The sequence below is a fragment of the Dermacentor albipictus genome, chromosome 7 (assembly GCF_038994185.2).
Source record: "Dermacentor albipictus isolate Rhodes 1998 colony chromosome 7, USDA_Dalb.pri_finalv2, whole genome shotgun sequence".
Lineage (NCBI taxonomy): Eukaryota > Metazoa > Arthropoda > Arachnida > Ixodida > Ixodidae > Dermacentor > Dermacentor albipictus.
In genome coordinates this window covers 138,576,697-138,603,878 of record NC_091827.1, presented here as the reverse complement: position 1 = coordinate 138,603,878, position 27,182 = coordinate 138,576,697, and the positions used below count along the sequence as shown (strand labels likewise).

Below are 27,182 nucleotides of genomic sequence, written 5' to 3'. Positions count from 1 at the left end.
TGGTGTTTTAGGTGCAAAACCTAAGACCTGATTACGAGGCACGTCACAGTAACGTTCACTTATACTCATGTGCACGAGCATTTCTGCATTACGCTCACATCGAAATGCGGCCGCCGTGGCCGGGCCGGATCCGACCTCGAGCTCAGCAGTGCAACGCCATTGCCTACCGCGGCTGGTGCCGGTGCCAATTAACGGGCTTAAAAGAATCGATGGCAGCAGTGGTGCAACACCAAAAATGTTACGTGAGCCACACGCAGTTTTTCCGATAGTCATGCCGGCTGTAAAGACAGCGCTTACTGAGTCGTTTTCGTAACATATCGCATTGCTATGCTGCATAGCTATCCGCTCTTAAATTGGTTTTTGTACTCCAATGAATCCTAATAACGTTGATGACGCTTCCAATGCATACATAGGCACCTTAGTAGTAGCGGCGGCAAGTGTGGTTCTTTTTGACGCGTACTTCCTTGTTTGCCTTGGGACTTGGCTGCAGATCATTTTTGTCGGCAACCACTGCACTGATATTGATAAAGCTTTTTGTCTCTCTTTCTTCAAGAACATCACCGCATGCGCCCAGAGGGGAATTATTGTATCGGGGTATATTACAAAATAAACAAAAAAACTCGGAAAGCTCTACAAATAATCGACCATCAGTATCAGCAGCAGTCACACGGCGCGTGTCAGTCAAAGTAAAATGAGACAAGATAAAAGGTGGAGTGGGCGTAGGTTAACACTTCTGCATCATGGCGGCGTTTCATGCAAATGCCGCTTTCGTAAGGCGGCAAACGACTCACTGGACGCGGTAACAGCAGTATTAGGTAAGTTGTTCCGCTCACGTATTGCGTGTGCAAATGATGACTGGAGCACTGCGGTGCGGCACCTAATTTCTCTCAATCTCATCATACTGATGGGGCGTGGAAGCGGCGGCATGGCGGGAGCGCTTACCGGTTTTCTTCTGGTTACGCAGGTCGTCAGATCCAGCATATCGCTTGCAGTAGCCCCCACAGTGCCCACATCGGATGAAGAGGTGTGCTTGATGAATGTGACCGAGGCACTGCAATGTTCGTCAAGCGAGCATTTCTTGACGGGCCAAGTATCAACCGAATACGGACTTTCTTTTACTTCGAGTGCGCAACACTGTGCACCGGGCGCCAACAGCGGTGTCTTACGGCTACAAATTCATCGTGGCGGCACTTCTCGTTACGCAGGTGGGTCCTGTTATTAATTGTCTAAAGCGGCAATATCTTGTTTTGCCAGTTCCTCCCCAAACTTTGTTTACCACACTATGCTCTTGTCCAACCGGAAATGCCCAGAAAAAGGCACCAAACAAACGAAATGTTTTTCTTTTTTGGAGACCCGCCTTCTACCTGCTGCTTTTATTATTGTGTGGAGGAGATATAGAAATAAATCCAGGGCCTACTGAACAACTGCTTGCGAGGTTGCTTGAAGGGCTAAATGCTATCATTGCAAAACTAACGTCCATGGAAGAAAAACAGAATAAGCTCACTCTTGATGTTACAGATTTGAAAGCTCGTTTTCTTTCGTTGGAACTTAAAGCCGCGAAAAGTGATGCCATGAGTGCTGCTTTAACAGCTATTGAAGTTCAGCAGCGCCAGGATCACGAGACACTGATGACAATTAACAAAAACATTGACGACGTTAAAAATAGGGAACGACGCAACAATTTGGTATTTTATGGTTTTACGGACGCAGTTGCAGCTGAGACAGCTTTAAAATCTGAGGAACTTGTCGGAAATTTGTGTACCTCAGGGCTTAACTTACTGATGGCAGCGTTGAACGTGCGCATAGAATAGGGCCGTATCGTGAAGGCATACTACGACCAACAATTGTTAGATTTTCTTCTTTTAAGGCTCGTCAGTCTGTGCTGTCAAGAGGACATAAGTTAAAGGGAACAGATTATAGCCCATCGGAAGATTTTTCGCGTTTTATTCAGGACAAGAGAAAGAAATTGTGGGAGTTTGCAAGTGAGCATTAGCAGCAAGGAAATAAGATTATTGTAGAGTTCGATACGCTGCACTAAGACGGCACACGGCATCAAGTAGATAGCGCCACAGGGGGCGTGGTGCAACAATGACTACTTTGTACGCCTAGAGTTGCGCAGCCGCTTACCGTTATGGTTATCAACTGTCAGAGCATAAAGAACAAAATCGACAATTTTTTTATGGTGGTTCGATCGATACGACCCTCAATCATCTTGGGCACAGGGTCGTGGTTTGGTTCTGCAATTACGGATTCTGAAGTTTTTCCTCCTCGGTATCAATGCTTTCGTCGCGACCGAAGTGCAAGAGGAGGAGGGGTGTATATACTTGTAAGTTCCGATATACGTAGTATATTGTTGGATTGTTCTGCTACTGATATTGAACGTGTTTTTTGTAGAATTCGGCTGCAGAATGGGTAAGGTGTCGTAGTTGCTTCATATTATAGGCCTCCTAGCACATAGTTCGAACAGTTATGCGGCTTGTCTGAGTGTCTTTAAACGATTGAAGCGGATCATATTTTGATAGGGCGTGACTTTAACCGTCCACATAATAATTGGTTAAGCAGTGAACCAAGGTATACTGCCGGAGGCCGACTATATGCGACTTTTTGATATTCTGGACGAGTACACATTTAAACAGTACGTCCGCGAGGCATCTCGAAATGATGGTACAGGTCATGTTCTTGACTTACTTCTTTGTAATATGCCTAATATTGTACCGAGTGTCCATGTTTTACACGGTGTTAACGGCCACAATATAGTTGTGGCTGATGTAAATGTTGAGACTATATCTGTTCCCAGAAAAGCCGCCAGAAAGGTGTACGCGTATAGTAGAGCAAATTATGACGCAATTCGGAATTTCTAACCTCTTTTGCCACTTTTGATACACTAGCAGCCTAACTGAATACGGAACAGTTATGGAACGTGTTTAAAGAAAAACTATTTGATCTTCGTGAAACTTTCGTTACCATTCGAATCTTGTCAACTAAATGCACTTGAGATAAAGCATGGTTTAACACTCGGCTGCGTACTCTACTGCAACCTATAAGGCGAATGTTCAGGGAATGTAATATATATATATATATATATATATATATATATATATATATATATATATATATATATATATATATATATATATATATATATATTGTGACGCAGCACCTGCCGTGGTTGCTCAGTGGTTGCTATATATATATATATATATATATATATATATATATACATATATATATATATATATATATATATACAGTGAAGTAGACGTACGTATGAAGCGGTTTATTGACGTTTCGGCCGGGGTCCGGCCTTCATCAGAATACATTGCATGGTGTCACTACAGTTAATATACATGCGCTTATCAACCAAATGAACATACGTTAACATCAAAAACGAATAAAATGGGCGAACAAAATACATCCGAATCGTTCAAAGGATAGCTGACACGTGTATAGACCGATGGCGATTGCAAACATATAATCTAAGATACAAAGTATAAAAACATACCGAAATGCATTGTAAGAACCAATCGCCACGTGACAACAAAACGTCGATATGCGCTCAATATGTGCTATGTTATCAAGCAAACACAGAAACAGAAAAAGGGGAATAGCGACGTACTAGTAGAAGAAGGGACAAGTGACGGGCTACAAAGACAGGCAACTCAATTTTCCTACGCATTCATTCATACCACACGCGACAGTATCAAACTTATAGATAAGGAAGGATTCGCGGGCTTCTCTGTCATAATTTGAGCGAAATCCAGATTCAAGCAACGTGACTTTCAGTTTATCAAATGAGTGGTCAGGAAGATGTACGTGTTTTGAGATGGGCAGGTTGGGCAACGTGTTAGCGTGGGATTTATGATTGTTAAAGCGGAATCTGAAAGGCCCTTCTGTTTGTCCGATGTACCGTTTTTTGCAGAGCGTACATTCAAGCATATATATTACGTTTTTTGTGTCACAATCGAAATCGCCTTTGATTTTTAAACAAAAGTTTGAAGACGTACTAGTAACCTGTTGCGATGTGGCCATGTAGGGACATACTTTACATCGCGGTTTTCGACAAGGATGGCATCCGATGGCATCAGGGCAGTCAGTCTTAGATGATGATGCTAGTATATCTCGAATATTTCTAGCTTTACGGTATACTGCTTTAGGCGGATCAGAGAATATGTTTTTGAGGCGTTCACTTTGCATTAGAATATTGTGGTGTTTCTTTAATACATGCGAAACATTTGAGACTGACGCAGTGTGGGTTAGGACAAGATTTGCCTGGGGTGAGGGAGTCGGTTTGTTCTTAATGCAAAGAAGCGTCCTTCGGTCATGCACGTCTGCGCGTTTTATTGCATCGTCAATTAATTGTGGTGGGTAATTTTGTTTGGCTAAAGCGTTTTTTAGGGTACCACAATTCTTTTGAAACTCTGATTGCTCAGAACAAATTCTTTTAAAACGTAAGGCTTGGCTATAAGGAATGCTGGTCTTGCAATGTTTAACGTGACTGCTATCGAAGTGTAAATATTGACATCTATCTGTCGGCTTTTTGTATAAGGCAGTAGATAGTTTATCATTTACCACTGAAACGCTGACGTCAAGGAAGTTAATATTAGATGCAGAATACGTGTGAGAAAATGATATAGATGGATGGGCATTGTTAAAGTCAGATATGAAAGAAAGCAGTTCCTGTTCCCCATGAGGCCAAATCAGAAAAATATCGTCAATGTAACGTTTGTAGTAAAAAGGTTTTAAGGTCCTGGTTAGCAAAAATTTATCTTCTAGCTGACCCATAAATATATTGGCGTAGTTCGGGCCAATTCGCGTACCCATAGACGTCCCACTAATTTGTACATAGTGTTGTCCTTCAAATTCGAAGTTATTTAGTTCCAAAATAAGGGCTAGCAAACTTGCCAATGTGTCGCTGTCGATGAGTTTCTCGGGTGATACACATTCGTAGCAATTGACGACTGCCATGATGCCATCAGAATGTGGAATGTTAGTATACAAAGATGCTACATCAATTGTGACCAAAAGAGAACCTTGAGGAATAATGAGATCGATTATATCCGACAGGAAGTGGGTAGTGTCTCTTACATAAGAGGAAAACGTAGCTGGGATATTACTAATCAGGGAATCTACGTAGCTGGACAAATTTTCTGTGACTGTACCTATACCAGAAATGATGGGACGACCTGGGTTGTTTATCTTATGTATCTTAGGTAAAAGGTAGAAACGACCAGCAACAGGACTTAGTGGAATTAGAGAATGAACCGCATTGTCAGGCACCTTTTTCTTCTTGACGAGATCTAGCACTGTGCTTTTGATCAGAGATTTATATTGCTCAGTGGGGTCATGATCAAGGCGTTTATAGAACGTCGCGTCTGCTAGCTGTCTGTGGGCCTCTGCGGCGTAATCGGACTTGTTCATTATGACAACGGCACCACCTTTGTCAGCAGGCTTAATGACGATGTCTTTGCGAGAGGAAAGGGTATCTAGTGCTTTCATTTCGCTGGCGGACAAATTACGGCGGAAGGGTGCTTGTTTTTGATACAATTGCAGAACGTCTCGTTGTACTGCTTTGATATACATGTCCAAAAATCTATCGCGCTGTGTGGGAGGGACCCAGTGCTTGCCAGAGGGTAACGCCTGTTTCGAATCGCTTGAATTTGAGCGGTCATGGAAGTATTCGCGCAAGCGTAAGTTACGGGCGAAATTATCCAAATCTTTCAGTAGTTGAAATTCATTATGTCCACCTGTTGCTGGACAAAAATTAAGACCACGACGTAGAACACTGCACTCCTCAGTTGTTAGCTGAACGTCCGAAATATTAACAATATTATTTAGCTCCTGATGGGCAAACCTACTAACAGAGGATGACGAAGAAGTGCCGGAGTGTACTTCTAGAGGTTTGGTTTGAAAAGGGGCAGAGTTGAATACTTTGTTCTGGCTTCCAGAAGGGCACACAACACCGTCACGGGACAGTTTCTTGGCTTTCAATGCGTAGATTTCATTACGTTTTTTGGTTGCGAATGCCTCTAACGCGGCGGATTGGCTAGAGGACAAGTTCAAGCTCGCAGCAATTTGACTTTCTTGGTTCATGAATTTTTTACTGGAAGAACGATAGTGATCTAACACGACACGGGTGAGTTGTAGTGAAGCATTTGTTAGTATGTTATCCCATCTAGCTATATTGCGCTCAGACATGTCCGACAGAGCGGGTTTTACAACAATACGGAGACCCTTTGGTGCAACAGCCGCAGCTAGGTAGGTATTTAGCGTATTTACATGTAATATATATATATATAATATATACGTAATTATATGCGTAATATACGTAATATATATTAATATATATAATTATATATATATATTATATATATATATATAATAATATATATATATTATTATATTATATATAATATATATATATTATATATACATAATTAATATATATATAATATACGTAATATATATACTTGAATGTACGCTCTGCAAAAAACGGTACATCGGACAAACAGAAGGGCCTTTCAGATTCCGCTTTAACAATCATAAATCCCACGCTAACACGTTGCCCAACCTGCCCATCTCAAAACACGTACATCTTCCTGACCACTCATTTGATAAACTGAAAGTCACGTTGCTTGAATCTGGATTTCGCTCAAATTATGACAGAGAAGCCCGCGAATCCTTCCTTATCTATAAGTTTGATACTGTCGCGTGTGGTATGAATGAATGCGTAGGAAAATTGAGTTGCCTGTCTTTGTAGCCCGTCACTTGTCCCTTCTTCTACTAGTACGTCGCTATTCCCCTTTTTCTGTTTCTGTGTTTGCTTGATAACATAGCACATATTGAGCGCATATCGACGTTTTGTTGTCACGTGGCGATTGGTTCTTACAATGCATTTCGGTATGTTTTTATACTTTGTATCTTAGATTATATGTTTGCAATCGCCATCGGTCTATACACGTGTCAGCTATCCTTTGAACGATTCGGATGTATTTTGTTCGCCCATTTTATTCGTTTTTGATGTTAACGTATCTTCATTTGGTTGATAAGCGCATGTATATTAACTGTAGTGACACCATGCAATGTATTCTGATGAAGGCCGGACCCCGGCCGAAACGTCAATAAACCGCTTCATACGCGCGTCTACTTCACTGTGAATATTTACCCGGACCCAGAACTGCTTTTTTTCTGGTATATTGGAACAATGGTTCCGGAGAAGACCGCGTTGAAGCACGTCTACTGGAAGTACCCAAAGAGAGCTCCGTCAGTGACCGTTGTAGGCGACTCCCAGACGAAGCATATTTACCAGTACTTCGATCCTGCGGTGAACGAAACGCCAGCGTTTGTGTCTCAGTGCGGTGCATCAATCAGCGACGTACCAGCACTATTGGATTTCGTCCCCCAGAACACCACAACAATCGTTCTTCATGTAGGCACCATCGACCTAGCTCGAGTATCAGCCCGAGAAGCTTTCCAAAGTTACTGTGAAGTCATCGATCACATCGCCAAGGAACGTCCTGAAATCACCAGAATCTATGCCACTCTCGTACTGCCAAGGACCAGGAACCGCCGACGAGGGTACCCCAGCGCCACATTTGTTCGCTGCTTTAACCAAGAAGCGTGTTATTTCAACTCCCTGTTGAAACAATTCTGCAGTCGCTCCCGACTAGTATTTTTCCTGGACCATGGGTTCGAATGGCTGCCCCCGCACCGCGTGCTCGCAGCTGATGGTTTGCACCCGAACTTCGAAGGCGTCTCACTCATGGCCTGTCACATTCGGCACCTCTGTTACAAGCCGTCCAGTGCTGTGTACCATTCTTGGTCAGACAGTGCTCCCAGCAATCCGCCTCAGCACTGCACCAAGGAACCGAGCGTTGAAGGCCCATCTTCTGACCCGGCGCTATTGACAGGACAGACAACGAACAGTAGTCCCTCTCAAAAGGAGTCATCACCCCACAATCGAAAGACACAGGTCCATCGCAAGAAGGCTGCTCCAAAGAACCGCAAGAAGGCTACTTCAAAGAATCGCCCAAAGAACGCCGCAGTGATAGCTCCGTCAGCTGAACAGTCGCCTGCAGCACAGGACGCTACAGGTTCCTCCCCGAAAGGTCCCCGCTACGAGTTCCGCAGAGCCCACACGCAAACCGTGGATGATGCACCGGCAAATTGACTAAAGGCTGTGTCTCCCGGTAACAACATTTCGTACCTCTGTTCGCATGAATTTCTAAGGCTAAGGAAGGTTACAGAAAAAAGAATTCGCAATGCTCTACATGTAGATACGCTAAATACCTACCTAGCTGCGGCTGTTGCACCAAAGGGTCTCCGTATTGTTGTAAAACCCGCTCTGCCGGACATGTCTGAGCGCAATATAGCTAGATGGGATAACATACTAACAAATGCTTCACTACAACTCACCCGTGTCGTGTTAGATCACTATCGTTCTTCCAGTAAAAAATTCATGAACCAAGAAAGTCAAATTGCTGCGAGCTTGAACTTGTCCTCTAGCCAATCCGCCGCGTTAGAGGCATTCGCAACCAAAAAACGTAATGAAATCTACGCATTGAAAGCCAAGAAACTGTCCCGTGACGGTGTTGTGTGCCCTTCTGGAAGCCAGAACAAAGTATTCAACTCTGCCCCTTTTCAAACCAAACCTCTAGAAGTACACTCCGGCACTTCTTCGTCATCCTCTGTTAGTAGGTTTGCCCATCAGGAGCTAAATAATATTGTTAATATTTCGGACGTTCAGCTAACAACTGAGGAGTGCAGTGTTCTACGTCGTGGTCTTAATTTTTGTCCAGCAACAGGTGGACATAATGAATTTCAACTACTGAAAGATTTGGATAATTTCGCCCGTAACTTACGCTTGCGCGAATACTTCCATGACCGCTCAAATTCAAGCGATTCGAAACAGGCGTTACCCTCTGGCAAGCACTGGGTCCCTCCCACACAGCGCGATAGATTTTTGGACATGTATATCAAAGCAGTACAACGAGACGTTCTGCAATTGTATCAAAAACAAGCACCCTTCCGCCGTAATTTGTCCGCCAGCGAAATGAAAGCACTAGATACCCTTTCCTCTCGCAAAGACATCGTCATTAAGCCTGCTGACAAAGGTGGTGCCGTTGTCATAATGAACAAGTCCGATTACGCCGCAGAGGCCCACAGACAGCTAGCAGACGCGACGTTCTATAAACGCCTTGATCATGACCCCACTGAGCAATATAAATCTCTGATCAAAAGCACAGTGCTAGATCTCGTCAAGAAGAAAAAGGTGCCTGACAATGCGGTTCATTCTCTAATTCCACTAAGTCCTGTTGCTGGTCGTTTCTACCTTTTACCTAAGATACATAAGATAAACAACCCAGGTCGTCCCATCATTTCTGGTATAGGTACAGTCACAGAAAATTTGTCCAGCTCCGTAGATTCCCTGATTAGTAATATCCCAGCTACGTTTTCCTCTTATGTAAGAGACACTACCCACTTCCTGTCGGATATAATCGATCTCATTATTCCTCAAGGTTCTCTTTTGGTCACACTTGATGTAGCATCTTTGTATACTAACATTCCACATTCTGATGGCATCATGGCAGTCGTCAATTGCTACGAATGTGTATCACCCGAGAAACTCATCGACAGCGACACATTGGCAAGTTTGCTAGCCCTTATTTTGGAACTAAATAACTTCGAATTTGAAGGACAACACTATGTACAAATTAGTGGGACGTCTATGGGTACGCGAATTGGCCCGAACTACGCCAATATATTTATGGGTCAGCTAGAAGATAAATTTTTGCTAACCAGGACCTTAAAACCTTTTTACTACAAACGTTACATTGACGATATTTTTCTGATTTGGCCTCATGGGGAACAGGAACTGCTTTCTTTCATATCTGACTTCAACAATGCCCATCCATCTATATCATTTTCTCACACGTATTCTGCATCTAATATTAACTTCCTTGACGTCAGCGTTTCAGTGGTAAATGATAAACTATCTACTGCCTTATACAAAAAGCCGACAGATAGATGTCAATATTTACACTTCGATAGCAGTCACGTTAAACATTGCAAGACCAGCATTCCTTATAGCCAAGCCTTACGTTTTAAAAGAATTTGTTCTGAGCAATCAGAGTTTCAAAAGAATTGTGGTACCCTAAAAAACGCTTTAGACAAACAAAATTACCCACCACAATTAATTGACGATGCAATAAAACGCGCAGACGTGCATGACCGAAGGACGCTTCTTTGCATTAAGAACAAACCGACTCCCTCACCCCAGGCAAATCTTGTCCTAACCCACACTGCGTCAGTCTCAAATGTTTCGCATGTATTAAAGAAACACCACAATATTCTAATGCAAAGTGAACGCCTCAAAAACATATTCTCTGATCCGCCTAAAGCAGTATACCGTAAAGCTAGAAATATTCGAGATATACTAGCATCATCATCTAAGACTGACTGCCCTGATGCCATCGGATGCCATCCTTGTCGAAAACCGCGATGTAAAGTATGTCCCTACATGGCCACATCGCAACAGGTTACTAGTACGTCTTCAAACTTTTGTTTAAAAATCAAAGGCGATTTCGATTGTGACACAAAAAACGTAATATATATGCTTGAATGTACGCTCTGCAAAAAACGGTACATCGGACAAACAGAAGGGCCTTTCAGATTCCGCTTTAACAATCATAAATCCCACGCTAACACGTTGCCCAACCTGCCCATCTCAAAACACGTACATCTTCCTGACCACTCATTTGATAAACTGAAAGTCACGTTGCTTGAATCTGGATTTCGCTCAAATTATGACAGAGAAGCCCGCGAATCCTTCCTTATCTATAAGTTTGATACTGTCGCGTGTGGTATGAATGAATGCGTAGGAAAATTGAGTTGCCTGTCTTTGTAGCCCGTCACTTGTCCCTTCTTCTACTAGTACGTCGCTATTCCCCTTTTTCTGTTTCTGTGTTTGCTTGATAACATAGCACATATTGAGCGCATATCGACGTTTTGTTGTCACGTGGCGATTGGTTCTTACAATGCATTTCGGTATGTTTTTATACTTTGTATCTTAGATTATATGTTTGCAATCGCCATCGGTCTATACACGTGTCAGCTATCCTTTGAACGATTCGGATGTATTTTGTTCTCCCATTTTATTCGTTTTTGATGTTAACGTATCTTCATTTGGTTGATAAGCGCATGTATATTAACTGTAGTGACACCATGCAATGTATTCTGATGAAGGCCGGACCCCGGCCGAAACGTCAATAAACCGCTTCATACGCGCGTCTACTTCACTGTGAATATTTACCCGGACCCAGAACTGCTTTTTTTCTGGTATATATATATATATATATATATATATATATATATATATATATATATATATATATATATATATATATATATATATATATATATATATACGACGCAGCACCTGTGACGCAGCACCTGCCGTGGTTGCTCAGTGGCTATGGTGTTGGGCTGCTGAGCACGAGGTCGCGGGAAAGAATCCCGGCCACGGCGGCCGCATTTCGATGGGGGCGAAATGCGAAAACACCGTGTGCTTAGATTTAGGTGCACGTCAAAGAACCCCAGGTGGTCAAAATTTCCGGAGTCCTCCACTACGGCGTGCCTCATAATCAGAAAGTGGTTTTGGCACGTAAAACCCCAAATATTATCGTTATTATTATTGTGACGCAGCAGTTATCACGACGTTTATTGCGCGTCAAAGATTGGACGAACCGACCACGCCCACAGCACGGATCACACTCGAGAGCCAGCCCCACAAGCGATGACGAAGAAGAACCCCATATGAACCCCACATGATGATGATCATGTACAGATGACAAAGAATAGCTTATAAATGGCCACAATAATGTCCCCTCGGGCGAGAGCGGCCATCCTGGCCGCAATTCAAAGGGGCGGTGAACGTCTCCTGAAAGGCTTCATACGGGAAACGTGGACGATATCAGTGGCGTGGCAGCGGCGGTCATTTGGAACAATAACTGGTTCCACGCGATAGTTAACCGGAGAAGTCTGCTCCAAGACTTTGTAGGGGCCGATGAACCGAAGCTGAAACTTGTGACACGAGCCAGGATTACAAACTGGTGTCCGGAGTACCACTTCCTCGCCCGGGCGGAAGCCCACGACGCGATGAGAGGCGTCGTAATGCTGCTTGCGGTCCTGTTGTCGTGCTTCGCTGCTGATACGGGCGAGCTGGCGACAACGCAGAATGCGGGACACATATTCTTCGCAGGAGGAAGGACATTGATGGACAGTTAGCGCAAAGAAAGAGACGTCAAGACAGGAAGAGGGCGAACGACCATAGACAAGGTAGAATGGCGAGTAACCGGTCGTGCGTTGAACGGCGGTATTATACGCAAAAGTCACGAATGGCAAAATTGCGTCCCAGTTTCTGTGATCCGGTTCGATGTACATGGCTAACATGTCTGACAGCGTGCGATGAAATCGCTCTGTGAGGCCGTTGGTTTGCGAATGGTAACTGGAGGTAGTTTTGTGAGTGGTTCCGAAGGCTCTGAGTACTTCGTCTAGTAGTTGCGAGAGGAATGCTTTTCCACGGTCGCTCAGGAGGACGCGAGGAGCACCGTGACAAAGTATTAAGGATTGAAGTATGAATGCAGCAACCTCAGAGGCTGAGGCAGAACTCACACAAGTTGTTTCGGCGTAGCGTGTCAAGTGATCAACGGCTGTCACAATCCATCGTTTACCGGTGAGACTCACAGGAAGAGGACCATACAGGTCAACGCCAACGACCTCAAATGGTTGCGATGGACAAGGAACCGGTTGCAGTTGTCCGCTCGGAGCTGATGTCGGGAGCTTTCGACGCTGACATAGGGCGCAGGAAGCGACATACCTCGCTACACTGGCGTACAATCCAGGCCAGTAGAAGCGACCTTTGATGCGGTCACAGGTTTTCTGGAAACCAAGGTGACCAGTAGTCATGTCGTCATGAGAAGCCTGCAGGACATGAGCACGTAGAGAGCGTGGCAGGACAGGAATCCAGCGTTGACCGTCAGGGTGATAGACATGACGGTCTAGGACACGGTTGTCAATCCTAAATTGCGTCAGCTGCCGACGAAGGCGGGCGTTAGGCGGGCGCGAAGCTCCATGAAGGTGGTCTATGATGCGCCGACAGTAAGAGTCGGCAAGTTGATGAAATTGGAAGCATTTGTTGTCGTGTGGAGGCATCTCGTCAACAGTGGCCAACAAGAAAGCATGTGAGGAGGGATCGTGCGAAAGCGTGTCACGGATGGTAGTTGGAGGTCCATTGCATGGTGTCGTAGGAAGCGGACAGCGAGAAAGCGCGTCTGCATCTTGGTGTTTTTTTTCCGCACTTGTAGGTAATAGTAAAGTCGTATTCTTACAGACGAAGAATCTACCGACCAAGTCGTCCAGACAGGTTTTTCAGCGTTGAAAGCCACCATAATGCATGATGGTCTGCAACGATCGTAAAGTGGCAGCCGTGAAGATAAGGTCGAAACTTCTGCCCAGACCAAATGATAGCTGGGTATTCCTGCTCCGTGATGTTGTAATTCTTTTCGACCTTTGTCAGAACGCGACTTGCGTATGCGACGACCCTCTCACCTAAAGTGTCGTCTCGCTGTAGGAGAATGCCACCAATTCCGTGACCACTCGCATCCGTATGCAGGAGAGTAGGAGCAGCTTCATCAAAATGGCGTAGTGCTCGTTCAGATGTGAGAGCGCACTTCAGATGGGTGAACGCAGATTCACATTCGGGAGACCACACAAAGGGAACATTAGAACCCAATAATTTGTGCAGAGGTGACGCTATTGAGGCGAAGCCTCGTATAATCGGAGAAAATAGGAAGCGAGGCCTAGGAAACTACGCAAATCTTTGGTCGTTTTGGGACGCGGGAAGTGCTGAACTGCCGAAATCTTGTCAGGATCAGGACGGATGCCATCTTTGCTCACAATGTGACCTAGTACTTTGATCCTCTTGCTCGCAAAATGGCATTTCTTGGTGTTTAGCTGAAGTCCAGCGTTGGCAAGGCACGTGAGAACTTCATCCAGACGTTGCAGGTGCTGAGAGGAGGTTGACGAGAAAAGAACATCGTCCAGATAGCACAGGCAAGTCTTCCACTTCGGGCCACGAAGAACGGTGTCAATCATGCGCTCGAACGTTGCGGGTGCATTGCAGATGCCGAATGGCATGACATTAAACTCGTAGAGCCCATCTGGTGTTGAAAACGCTGTTTTCTCGTTATTGTCTTCATGCATAGGTATCTGCCAGTAGCCGGAACGCAGATCGATGCTGGAGAAGTACTCGGCACCCTGTAGGGAATCCAAGGCATCGTCTATTCGCGGCGTAGGGTATACATCCTTGCGTGGGATCTTGTTGAGTGCTCGATAGTCGACACAAAATCGAACAGAGCCGTCTTTTTTCCGAACCAAAACAACGGGGGAAGACCAAGGGCTAGCAGAGGGGCGTATTATGTTTCGTTGGAGCATGTCGGTAACGTTCTCGTCAATGACTTTCCTCTCGGCTAGCGATACGGTCTACGGCGCACGATGGATGTGCCATCTGTCTCTATCCGATGCGTCGTTATCGAAGTCTGTCCCAACGAAGCTGAATGCACACCAAAGGAAGCTTCATGTTTTTGGAGCAAAGCAAGCAATTGTTATGACTGCGAAGGTGTCAGATTGGAACTGATGGCAGCTGCAAGAGCTAAAGGAGATGCGGCCCGTCCGGTACAAGAAACTTCAGAGGAAGCTGGTTCAAAGGAAACAACAGATATAGACTCCGATTCAGTGGCGCAAGCCAATGTAGTGCCTTTAGGGATGAGAATCTTTTCGGATGTCGGGTTTGTAGCGTAGAGAAGTGCAGAGCCATGGTCAAACCTAACGAGCCCTGATGCAAAGGCTATCCCTCTTGCGAGACAGCGTGCAGATGGTAATAGGAGCACGTCGCCGCAGTCAATGACGTCAGACGTGATGGTGACGATGATTTGATGGCGAGGAGGTAGCGCAGTATCTTCTGCAGCAAGCAAATGAAGTGGTGCTTCATCTGCATGAAGTGAATAGGTCGTGTCGGTCATGTGGAGAACGCGTTGCCCACAGCAGATGGAGGCGGAGGCCGTAGAAAGAAAATCCCATTTCAATATGAGCCGCTGGGGACACGAACTTAGCACTGCAAATTGTACGTAATGCAGAAGTCCATCGATGGAAATACGAGCAGTGCACATGGCGATAGGTCGAATGGAGGCCCCTTGAGCAGCGAGTAGCGTAGTTCCATCATAGGGGGTCGTAACTTTCCGAAGTCACGAACACAATTCACGGTGAATGACTGAAACTCTAGCACCAGTGTCTATAAAGCTTCTACTTGTACACCTTCTACTACAACCAATTTCACATTGCACGGACGCGATGGAGGAATTTCTGTCCTGTCGTTCGACGCAGCTTTTCCTCCAAAAGCTGCATAATTCAGTTTTCCGGACGACGCTCGGCGAATGGAGAAGCAGGTCTCAGTGGGGAGGTAGAGCGGCGAAGGCGTGACGGCGAGCGGCTTCTCGCAGGACGGCTGAGCCATTCATTATGCAAAATAGAAGTGAGGCGTGCAGACAGGACACAAGAGTAGAGAAGTGGACAACACGAACGTCGACTATCAACTGAAGGTAGAACTGAGGCGAAAAATGAGACACAAAACTCACCTGCGCATGCTCAGGAATGGTAACACCACGTGTCAATCGGGTACACGTGCTGGTCTACGTGAGAGATAACTGTTAAGGCACCTAATCTCTTCCTTATGTAAATTAACCGAAGGCTGACTCACGCACGCACTTCCACCATTATAGATATGCCATGCCTCTACTATAAGACGCGTATCTTCATTCTTATGCCTGTACAATATCGCGCATTCATCTAACTCTGGCTTGCAGTCACAATCTCGGCAATGTAGCGAAAGATTAGAAGGCGATCCACCGGTTAACGACCTTTTATGCTCCATTAGCCTCTGATTGATACACCGTCCCGTTTGCCCTACGTAGAACTGGCCGCGGCTAAGGGGAATTTTATAAACCACACCCATACGACATTCAGTAAAACTGTTGTTCTTATCGTGCTTCACAGGACAAATATCTGTTCGTTTTTTGCCTTTTACCCGCTCCTTCTTATTCTGTACGGCAACGCATATCTTACCTAGCTTATTGGGAGTAGTGAAAGCAACATTAACATCATATCTACTAGCAACTTTCTAAAGCCTGTGCGACACCGAATGACTATACGGAATAGCCACTACTCTTTTTTTTGCTATTACTGCTTTCTGTAATCACGTCCGTCCCTCTCGAAACCGATTTCTTTAGGCGCTCAGTCACAGTGGCCACCGCTACACTAATATAACCTGCTTCTAATAGGCGCCAGACCTGCGCATTAAAACTGGCGCTCACTTTGTGCATGCAGGACCTTGTGCAGGCAAGACTTAAGGCACGACACGGCAATTCCATTTTTTAATAATTTAGAATGCTTGGATTGAAATTTAACAACGGCTTCGAAGATCTTGGGGAGTACTGCCAACAAACATGATTTTGTTCGAAGATCAAGGAAATGTCAAGAAACTGAATTACGAGTCGCTGAGGAAATTCCTTGGTAAATTTTAATGCTCCCCCATAAAGTTTAAATTGCTCACTTACTGAGGTAGCAGCAGAATCTAATTCTTCTCTATTGCAGAAAATCAGGTAATCATCAACGTGACGAAATGTCTTGATAACGCTATCACCTAAGGCTTTCTCTGAGCAGTTGTCAACCTTACTCAGGTAAATGTTGCTAAGAATAGGGGCAAACTTTGAGCCAATACAAATGCCTGATTTCTGCATAAAAACGCCATCTCTCCACCCAATCAGCGTCGACTTCAAGTACATTGAAAGAATTTCTAGAAAAGCTCTCGTGGAAACACCGCATCTGTCAATAAAAGCCGACTCTTGCACTTATTCTTTAATACACTCATTTACGGAATTTAGCAATCCGTCATGCGGCGAAGAATAACACAGGTCTTCGATATCGATACTAGAAGCTGTACAATCGCCAGGATTTTCCTCACTCAAATACTGAACTAGTGCCTGAGAATTACGTAGGCAAAAGGGGTCCGAAAAAATTAATGAAGCTAGGCAGTTCTGTGGGTAACTAGCCGCACAGACCTGCCACGTCCCTTTCTCTGACGCTATAGACCGAGAAGGAATTTCTTGCTTATGTAGACTTCGCCGAGAAAAACAGTTCTAGGGTGAGGGATTTCACTTATTCGCTATTTCACTTACTTACTGAGGTAGCTATTCACAATTCACTATTTCACTAATCACTTACTGAGGTAGCACATCCGCACATCTGCTACCTCAGTAAGGGAGCAATTTAAGCTTTATGGGGGAAGATTAAAGTTTACCAAGGAATTTCCTCAGCGGCGCGTAATTCAGTTTCTTGACATTTCCTTGATCTTCGAACAAAATCATGTTTGCTGGCAGTACTCCCCAAGATCTTCGAAGCTGTTGCTAAACTTTCAATCCAAGCATTCTAAATTAGTAAAAAACGGAATTGCCATGTCGTGCCTTAAGTCTTGCCTCACAAGGTCCTGCATGCACAAAATGAGCGCCAGTTTTAATGCGCAGGTCTGGCGCCTATTAGAAGCAGGTTATCCTAGTGTAGCGGTGGCCACTGTGACTGAGCGCCTAAAGAAATCGGTTTCGAGAGGGACGGACGTGATTACAGAAAGCAGTAATAGCAAAAGAAACAAGAGCAGTGGCTGTTCCGTATATTCATTCAGTGTCGCACAGGCTTAAAAAAGTTGCAAATAGATATGATGTAAATGTTGCTTTTACTGCTCCCAATAAGCTAGGTAAGATATGCGCTGCCGTACAGAATAAGAAGGAGCGGGTAAAAGGCAAAAAACGAACAGATATTTCTCCTGTGAAGCACGATAAGAACAACAGTTTTACTGAATGTCGTATGGGTGTGGTTTATAAAATTCCCCTTAGCTGTGGCCAGTTCTACGTAGGGCAAACGGAACGGTGTATCAATCAGAGGCTAATGGAGCATAAAAGGTCGTTAAGCGGTGGATCGCCTTCTAATTTTTCGCTACATTGCCGAGATTGTAACTGCAAGCCAGAGTTAGATGAATGCGCGATATTGTACAGGCATAAGAATGAAGATACGCGTCTTATGGTAGAGGCATGGCATATCTATAATGGTGGAAGTGCGTGCGTGAGTCAGCCTCCGATTACTTTACACAAGGAAGAGATTAAGTGCCTTAACAGATATCTCTCACGTAGACCAGCACGTGTACCCGATTGACACGTGGTGTTACCATTCCTGAGCATGCGCAGATGAGTTTTGTGTCTTCTTTCATTTTTCGCCTCAGTGCTCCCTTCAGTTGATAGTCGGCATTCGTGTTGTCCACTTCTCTGCTCTTGTGTCCTGTCTGCACGCCTCACTTCTATTTTGCATAATGAATCCTTACCAACTAGCTCAGCTTTCTGTCGTTGTAAACGTCTTAGCCGTCTTGGATGCTACAGTGGGTGATGGAGAGTGTCCGCTCGGTGGACCATAAGGACGGCGTTGGTCATGGAAGCTCCCTAGCCGTTGGAAAGTAGCTCCGGGCGAAAAGTCATACCGTTCTTGTACGTCTTATCCACGACGCTCGTGTTGCTGGCGCTTGCGACAAAAACGTGCTATGTGGCCATGATAGCCGCAGTAGTAGCAGATGAGACGAGGAGGACGCCACTGCGGGCAGCTGCTTTGGGTAGGTGCGCTGGCAGTCATGGAAGCCATATGGGCCGGCGCTGGTTTTGGAGGCATCGGTGGAACGATGACTGGAGTAGCTGTGGCTACTTGTGCGTACGTTGATGGGGCCCTAGGGGTTAGAGGATCCGTGTACGCTGCACCAGCCATGGACGCCGATTCCTCCTTGATGACATCTCGCACATTGGTACCGGAGGCATGAGAAGGCGTGGGCCCTGCGGCTAAGCCAAGATACTGGCGCTCTTCTCGAATTATTGCGCGTATCATTGCTCGTAACGTAGGGTCGTCGGCGGTAGTGTTTGCAGTGGTGTCTGGCTACAACCGTACTGATTCGAGTTTGTCAAGGCGCTGGCAAGTAGCGACGACAACAGCGACGGTAACGGGGTTCTGGATGGCTAAAGCATTGAAAGCAATAGCTCCGATGCCTTTGAGGATGTGGCGAACCCTGTCTGATTTGGCCATGGCCGTGTTCACGCGTCGACAAAGAGCAAGCACATCCTCGATGCACCGGGTTGTTGCTTGCGAGTGTCGAGCGTCTTTTTTGCGAGGGCAGAACGAACAGCCGGTGTGCCGCAGATTTAGCAGAGCTGCTGTTTGAAAGCGCCCCAGTTCATGAAATCAACCTCATGGTTGAAAAAGCAAGTCTTCGCTACTCTTGTCAGATAAAAGGCGCCGAGACGTAGCTTGGACGCATCGTCTCAACGGTTAGCCGAACCCACACGGTCGTAGTCGTCCAGCCAATCCTCGACGGCTTCACCGCGAAGTCCAGCAAACAGGTGGGGATCACGCTGGTGCCCACTGACAACCCAATACGGAGAGGCTGGGGTAGCCGAGGCCGAGATGGTGGAAGTAGAAGTGCCTGTTGGCTCGTCCTGCGACATGCTGGCGGACAGCTGGCACAATCGGCGACCCGATCGAAGCTCCAGAACGTTGAGCGGGGAGTCAGAGGACGAAGGACCGAAGAGCACACTCCACCACTTGTGACGCAGCAGCTATCATGACGTTTATTCCTCGTCAAAGATTGGGCGAACCGACCACGCCAACAGCACGCATCACACTGGAGAGCCAGCCCCACAAGCGATGACGAACAAGAACCCCATATGAACCCCACATGATGATGATCATGTACAAATGACAAAGAATAGCCTATAAATTCCCACAATATAATTCTTTGGAAAACAAGTGTGAGCTAAAAAGAATGGAATTTAATTTTCAAAGTCTAACTAAAGTAGCTGAGAATTCTTACTTCTCGAGTCTTGGTAAGAAGCTCTGGGAGGACTCGAAACAGTTTTGGAAATATGTTCGTCTCAATGGTTAAAAAAATACTTCTGTTCCTCCTCTAAAATATTCTCACAGAATCGTTGACGATGATGCGTCTAAGGCAGCCATCTTTAGCAATTATTTTTCGTCCGCGTTTAGTCAAAGTTGTTCACGCGTTGTTAACATGGTTTCTTCAACTGAGGCAGAAGTGATGCGTGAGGTCACTTTTGTGTGCCTGGTATTGGAAAATTGTTAGAAAATGTCAAACCGGCTAAAGCGTGTGGCCCAGACGATATTCCAGCAGCGATAATAAGTAACTGTTCGGCAACACTATCGTTGTACTTTCACTGTTTATTTCAGAAGTGCTTGGCTGAGAAAGCACTACCTCGTGATTGGCAGTTAGCACGTGCTACACCTGTTCATAAAAATGGGCCAAGAAATGACGTTGAGAACTACAGGCCGGTGTCGTTAACTTGTATAACATGCAAAATATTTGAACATGTCCTTTATAGTTGTATAATGATACATTTGGTTAAACATAATCTTCTGCATCCTAGTCAACGCGGATTTGACCTTCTTATTAGTAAATTACAGGCCTATAAACCGAATGAATCTGTTATTGCATGGATAGCTGAGTATTTCTCTCTAAGACAGCAGTCAGTAGTTCTCAACGGTTGTTCCTCCGGATGTGTTCCCGTGACCTCAGGAGTTCTCCAGGGCTCAGTTCTTAACCCTCTTTTGTTTCTGTTGTATATAAATGATATTACTATTGGCCTCAAATCTTTGTTCAGCATGTTCGCGGATGACTGGGTAGTTTACAGGACTATAGTGAATGAACGTAATTCAGAATGCCTGCAGCATGATTAGAATGTAATATCATCCTGGTGTGCCCATTCACGAATGTCGTTGAATGTTAAAAAGTGTGTTCATGTCACCTTTACAAGGAAATAAACGCTCATACCAATTGAATACGTATACCGTAAATAGCGCTACTTTAAGCACGGCCAGGGAATATCGATATCTAGGAGTTTATTTCACAAGTGATTTGAGGTGTACTAGGCCCGTTCACCACATCAAAGTTAAGACTGCACGTGTTTTTGTTTTTTTAGGACGAAATTTCAGTGAACTTCCATTTAACTTAAAAGAACAACTGTATTTCCCTCATGTGTGCTCATTATTAGAGTACGCATGCATTTTCTGGGATCCGTATACCGATAAGCTGGCCGATACGCTTGAAGAAATACAGAATAGGGCACTGCGACTCGTTCTAGGTAATTGGGATCGTCAACTTAGTATGAGAGAAAGCAAAATTAAACCTAAATGGGAAGACTTGAAAGATAGTAGACGAAACCTCAGGTTGAAATTTTTCCATAATATCTACTATTCTAAAACTGTAGTCGATAAGAAGTACATCCAAGAGCCGTCCTACATATCCCAAAGAAGGGACCACAGTTTCAAAGTAAATGAGATTTCCTTCAAAGGTGACGTCTTGCGCTATTCATTTTTTTGTTACATCTATGAGAGTGGAATGATCTTTCGCCTATGATTGTATCCATCGTGTCGAATGATGATTTTTACCAGGCTTTGTGCCATTAGTTTCTGCATTGATCTCAATTATGATGCTCATTTTTGTGTATCTTCCTGCTGTAATGTCTGTAAAGGCGAAGCAGGTATCAAATAAATAAATAAATGAATAAATAAATAAATAAATAAATAAATAAATAAAATATTATCACTATTTCGGGAATACTATGTGGTAGGCATCAAGTGCTTCTGGCGATCGATGTCGAGGCTGTAGTGGGCTAAATACTTGAGAAGTTTCGATGGTGAAAAATTCAGTGCAAAACCTAAGACAACCTTCAAAGAAGAGCCGAAACAAGCACTGGCGCTGACTAACAAAGCACTGGCGCTCACTTCAGAAAGGAAAGCCTGAAAGAGTGGCAACGCGTTTCAAATGGATCCCACGATAAACTTTTTTTAGGGTGGTAACCCTAACGTTCGACGCAATGAATTAGTTCCAAAACGTGCGGCACGGTTATAACTTGTTCATTATTACTTTAGTGTACGTATCCGACATGATGGCAGCGTATTCTAGAATAGGCCACACGTTGGGTATGTTAAACGCTGATTCGGCCTCCTAAGCTGAGGCGCCTGCTCAGCGTTCCTTTTAATAAACTTAAGGACTCGGCAGCCTTTTGAGGTGATTGTTCTGATAGGTTTATTCCACGTGAGATTTCATGAAAAGTCAGGGCCTAAATATTTTGCATTTTCAGTAATAGCCATTTTCCATTACTTAAGTGATAATTAAATGTTAAGACATGATGCAATACAGCAGCGAAATTCGAAACAATGACGTAACACAGAATGAAGAAACACGAGCACTGCATCGCAACTGTCCGTTTATTTTTGGACAAAGCTTACACAAGAACGCGTTCCAACGCATGCGTCTCCGGAGCACTTGGGAGAAGAGAACGACGCAGTCGCTCTTGTTCTGTGTTACGTCTTTGGTTCGAAGTACGATGCCGCATTGCAACATGCCAACTTGTCCTCCAGTGCGTCTTAAGTAAGTTTTAAGACGTGTTTGCGGCTGAAGGGGATGTAAATACATGATTTAGTTTCATATTCCATTTCTCACATGATAGGATGTGGTTGAGGACGTTTCGTAAGGTTGTGGGATCATCTAAGCAAATTTTCTGTTTGTTTACAACCCGCAGCCATTTGCATAAAGTCAGATTGCTGATGAGATGTTGACACCGATGTTGTTGATGTAAATTAAGAGAAAGAGAGAAAGTAAGAAGGAAACGTAGGCAGGTTAACTATAGACGTGCCCGGCTGGCTGCGTACTCTATACTTGGGAAGGGGCAAAATGGATAACAGATGAGGAGAGAAAAGAAAAATAAGTCAGTCATTCACGATCAGTAGCACAGGAGTCTCCACTGTCACAAGCGTTCAAGCAATCCAGTGTCCTTCAAGAAGCGCAGAAGGGCTTTTGTGGCCTTTTACATGCAAGAACACACAGGGCATGGTCCAAGGATTTTTCTTCGGAGGGCGCTTTATTGTCTAGCAGGTTGAGTTTCGCTTGTACAGTATGTCGTTGAGTGTCAAAGGATGGACAGTGACACAGAAGGTGCTCTAGAGTCTCATCGCACCCGCACAAATTGCACGCCGCACTGTTGGCCATTCCTATCAGGAACGAATTTGCAAATGTGACGCCCAGCCCAGTGCAAGCGTTAGTTGGTGGAACCGGGTGAATTTCATCGTATAAGTGTGATGTGGTGAGTAAGTGATTGCAGTCATCGCGCAGCATCTGTTCTTGAAAATGGCACAGGAACCCGCTGATGTTTTTTTTTTTTTGTGAGCCGAACGCGCAGCTTCACGTGCGCTGTGTTGCCGAAAATCTCGCAATGGCTCGGCAACCTGTACGGAGCTCTGCGGCAGTACATCTGGCACGACAGCAGCAAGTTCGGACTGCAAGCCGTTGACGGCAACATTTGGAAAGTATCGCCGAGGTAGTCGTGTACCCAGATAATAATGTTTTGGTGAAGCCTAGGCGCGAGAGCTTCAGGAGCCGGAGGGAAGTGCTCCGTTGTGTCTAGACCTTGTCTAACGTGTAGTGTAGCAAATCTCTTTAGATTCGTGATGTGCAAATAAGGCACCATTAGAACATTCTACTAACTGTGCAATGGAAGAAAGGCCTACTCGGAGCCCATGCTGATAGCGGACAAGGACGTTATTATATGACATGTAATGATATACGGATGAAGAAAGAATGTGTTCTAAGATTTTTGGTGTATATACCTGTTAGATATACTGGCCTGTAATTGGCAAATTGACATCGATAATTAGTTTCATGAGTGGGGACTGTATTGCCTATTTTCCATTCCGGTGGTAACAGCGATGGTGATAATGACTTGTTAGTAATTGCAACAAAAATACCAGCTAACAGAAGTCGCACGTGCTTTTAGATTCTAACGCGGAACAAGGTCAGGACCGGTTGCTGAGTTGGGATAACCGAACCTATTAGATGTAATTCTCACGAACGCCCCAGAAACTACGCGGAGGTTGCACATGTGGACTGCTTTAGTGATCACAACTTACTAGAAATAACCATTAATGTTCTTCTAGCATCTGCGGAAGTTACAACAAAGATAATACGCGATTATAACAAGGGCAATTATGCCGAAATTAACCGAGAGCTTGATTTCTTTTTTAACCGTAGACGTGTTCCCCCGTTCAACACAAGGCCTAATGAAGATAACTGCTTAATGTTTGAAGACAAGCTATGGACGTTGGGTGAACAAACATGTGTCTGATAAAAATAAAGATAACAGCCGACAAAAAAGAATCCATGGTTTACCAAAAAATCTTCGTAAGCTCCGAAACAAGAAGCGTATGATGCCGTAAAGCTCTTGCGCCTCTCAGCTTTCGGGGGAGAAAAATAGAACAACTGCGACAACAACAACAAAAAAAAAAACTACGGATAAGCTTTTCCTGTGGCTAAATATTTTTTGTCTAGACCTTTCCTCACTGCTCAAGTGTAACCTCAAAAAATTTCTGGCTAATTTTGTCTCCTAATAGTCACGATCATCACATCACCTTGCACACTGCTAACGGTGCTCCTCTCCCAGAAAACGAGCGTCCCTCAGTTTTGAATAATTTGTTTTCATCCTATTTTACGATGAGAGGTGTAGATGACCTTCCAGAGCTAACAGATGAAGACTACCAAATATATGACACCCATAGATATGACACTTGATAGTATCGCGCACTTAATTATTAACCTCAAACTATCCACTTCGGCAGGTATCGGTAACATTAATTATAAAATAATACAAAATACAATTTCTGTTTGAAGCAAGATCCTATTTCAAGTTTTCCAGCAGTCGCTAACGACTGTTCAGATTCCTGTTGATTAGAATACCGCTACAGTTGTACCTATATATAAAAACGGTGACAGAAACCTACTTGGAAACTATCGACCCAATCAATAACGTTCGTTTGTTGTAAAATGATGGAAGACCTTATCGCGTGCCACGTTTATCATCACCTCGAATCTAATAACCTTTTTTTTTCAGTAAGCAGCATGGGTTCAGAAGAGCTTTGTCATTTCAGACACAACTGCTAGAATCAACGAAAAATATGCACTTTTACATGAACTCAAACTTACAAACTGATTACATCTTTCTTGATTTTTCAAAAGCATTTGACCGCGTAACCCATTGTCGCCTCTTTATAAAATTATTGGCATTAAAACTGGATTCACTGATCCTCTATCGGCTTCGAAATTTCGTTTCCAACAGGTAGCACTCCACTGTCGTTTTCCAATGTTTCCTCAGGTGTGCCACATGGGCGCGTACTTGGTACCCCCACTTTTTCATATTTGCCGGGTGTTCAAAATTAAGCTTTATGGTTTTCTTATAATTAGGCACTGGGAGGCACGCGAAGACCACCTGTGCAAATGAGTTATGTGGCCACAGGGACACAAAATGAGATGACAATTATCGCTGTCAGCAGCACAAATACCTAAAATTGAATAAATAACTTTTTGTTGACTGCAGTAAGTGGTTATGTTTGTATTGAAAAGTTAGAGGCAGTCTTGTTTCTACACAGTATCAGTGGGGAGAATTCTCGCGTGTCTGTGCTTTGAGATATCCGACTCCAAATTTTAGTTGTTGTTCGTATGATTACCCATGCAAGAGAGTTGGGATCCGCGCAAAGCTCCTCGCAGCTGATGTGACGCGGCTGCTGCGCGCGGCGTTCGGTCTCACAAACGGCAAAGACAACTCTTCCCCTCTCGGCTGGCTAAATCAAGGTATGACTGCGTGGTATTCCGTGCAGTTGTCTCTCTTGATTTCGGAGTGTCTTTTGATACAGCGCTGTTCTTTCTAGCTCCGGTTTGTTTCTGTGAAAACCTAAGTTCATCCGCTGGTGCTCGCTGCCTGCTCGGTCGTGGTGGAAGTGGACGACCCTGTACGCCTCCCGGCGACGACGGCGTCAGCGGCGGCCGCCTCCAGGAAGTGGACCGGTCAGCAGAGCGACACCGACAGCGAGGACACCCATGCCTACGCTCTCAGCAGTGAGGACACTTCCGATGACCACTTCCAGCTTGTCTAGAGCCGCAGAGCGAAGAGAACGAACACCAGGACGTTCTCTTCGTCAAGCACGCAAACAGTGAGACAGACGCAGTTGCCGGATGCCAATACCATCATATTTTTGCCCCTGCTTCCCACCGTCAACATGAAGCTACTTAACAGGCAATTTGTGTCGATGTCACTGGAAGCCCTGGTGCCAAATGAAATATCGGACATTCGAGTGAACACCCGAAAAAATCTAGTGGTGGTTGATGTCCAGCATGCGGCTGCTTTGACCACTCTACGCAGCGTAGCGGACCTTGACGGCATTCAGGTGCGCTCTTACATCCCTCTGGGATCTGACGTAGTCACCGGCGTTATCTACGACGTAGACGTCGCCATCCTTAATAACGATTTGCAGATTCTTATCAAGCGAGCCAATGATGAAGTCATCGTTGATGTTAAGCGGCTAGGCAGTTCACGCTGCGTGAAAATAGCATTAAAGGGTAAATATATACCCTCGCATGTTAAGGTGGGAAACTTAAGATATGCAGTGTGGCCTTTCATTGCAAAACCTCTTCAGTGCCGCAGTGGCATGAAACTGGGACACGTAAGCAGCGTCTGCGAAAATCGGGCAGCATGCCCCCGCTGCGGAGAGCCCCACGCTGCAGATAAATGTGGCGCGACTGTAATGAAGTGTTCAAACTGCGGAGGATCACATGAAGCTTCATCTAAGAAATGCCCACATATTAAGGAGGAACTGGCCATCTTGAAATAGATGGCGAGAGATCATTCATCTCATCACGAAGCAGCCGATGAAATCGGGAAGCAAAGTTCACGTTGCCGGCACTCCTCAAGGAAGGCTCCTCAAGGAAAGCGCATGCCACTTCCTACAACACCACCACCACCTCCTCCACCGTCCAGGCCAGACAATGTGGAAAGGACCGCGAAGAGCAAGTCCACTGAGAAGACCACATGTGCCGAATCTTGGCCGGCTCTACCGAACCGACAACATTCACCAACAGAATCATAGCAAACTTTCGCTGGACAAGCCCCGACGTCTACTGTCGGCGATTTGTGCGGCCAAGA

General features: G+C 44.9%; 1 protein-coding gene across 3 annotated transcripts in view; it reads left to right on the top strand.

Annotated features, from left to right (window-relative positions):
- The window catches only part of LOC135896892 (uncharacterized), a 102,069-nt gene that overhangs the window by 48,197 nt on the left and 26,690 nt on the right, over positions 1 to 27,182 (top strand). For 2 of the 3 annotated variants that reach the window (XR_010562845.1, XR_010562844.2), the window contains exons 1-2: positions 664 to 815; positions 965 to 1,205. Coding sequence is in view for 1 of the 3 variants with exons in the window: in XM_065425398.2 (XP_065281470.2) it covers positions 965 to 1,205 (241 nt within the window). In the remaining 2 variants the exon portion in view is untranslated. Of the gene's footprint in view, positions 1 to 663; positions 816 to 964; positions 1,206 to 27,182 lie in introns of those variants that run through there. The other variant, XM_065425398.2, reaches the window with a different exon arrangement.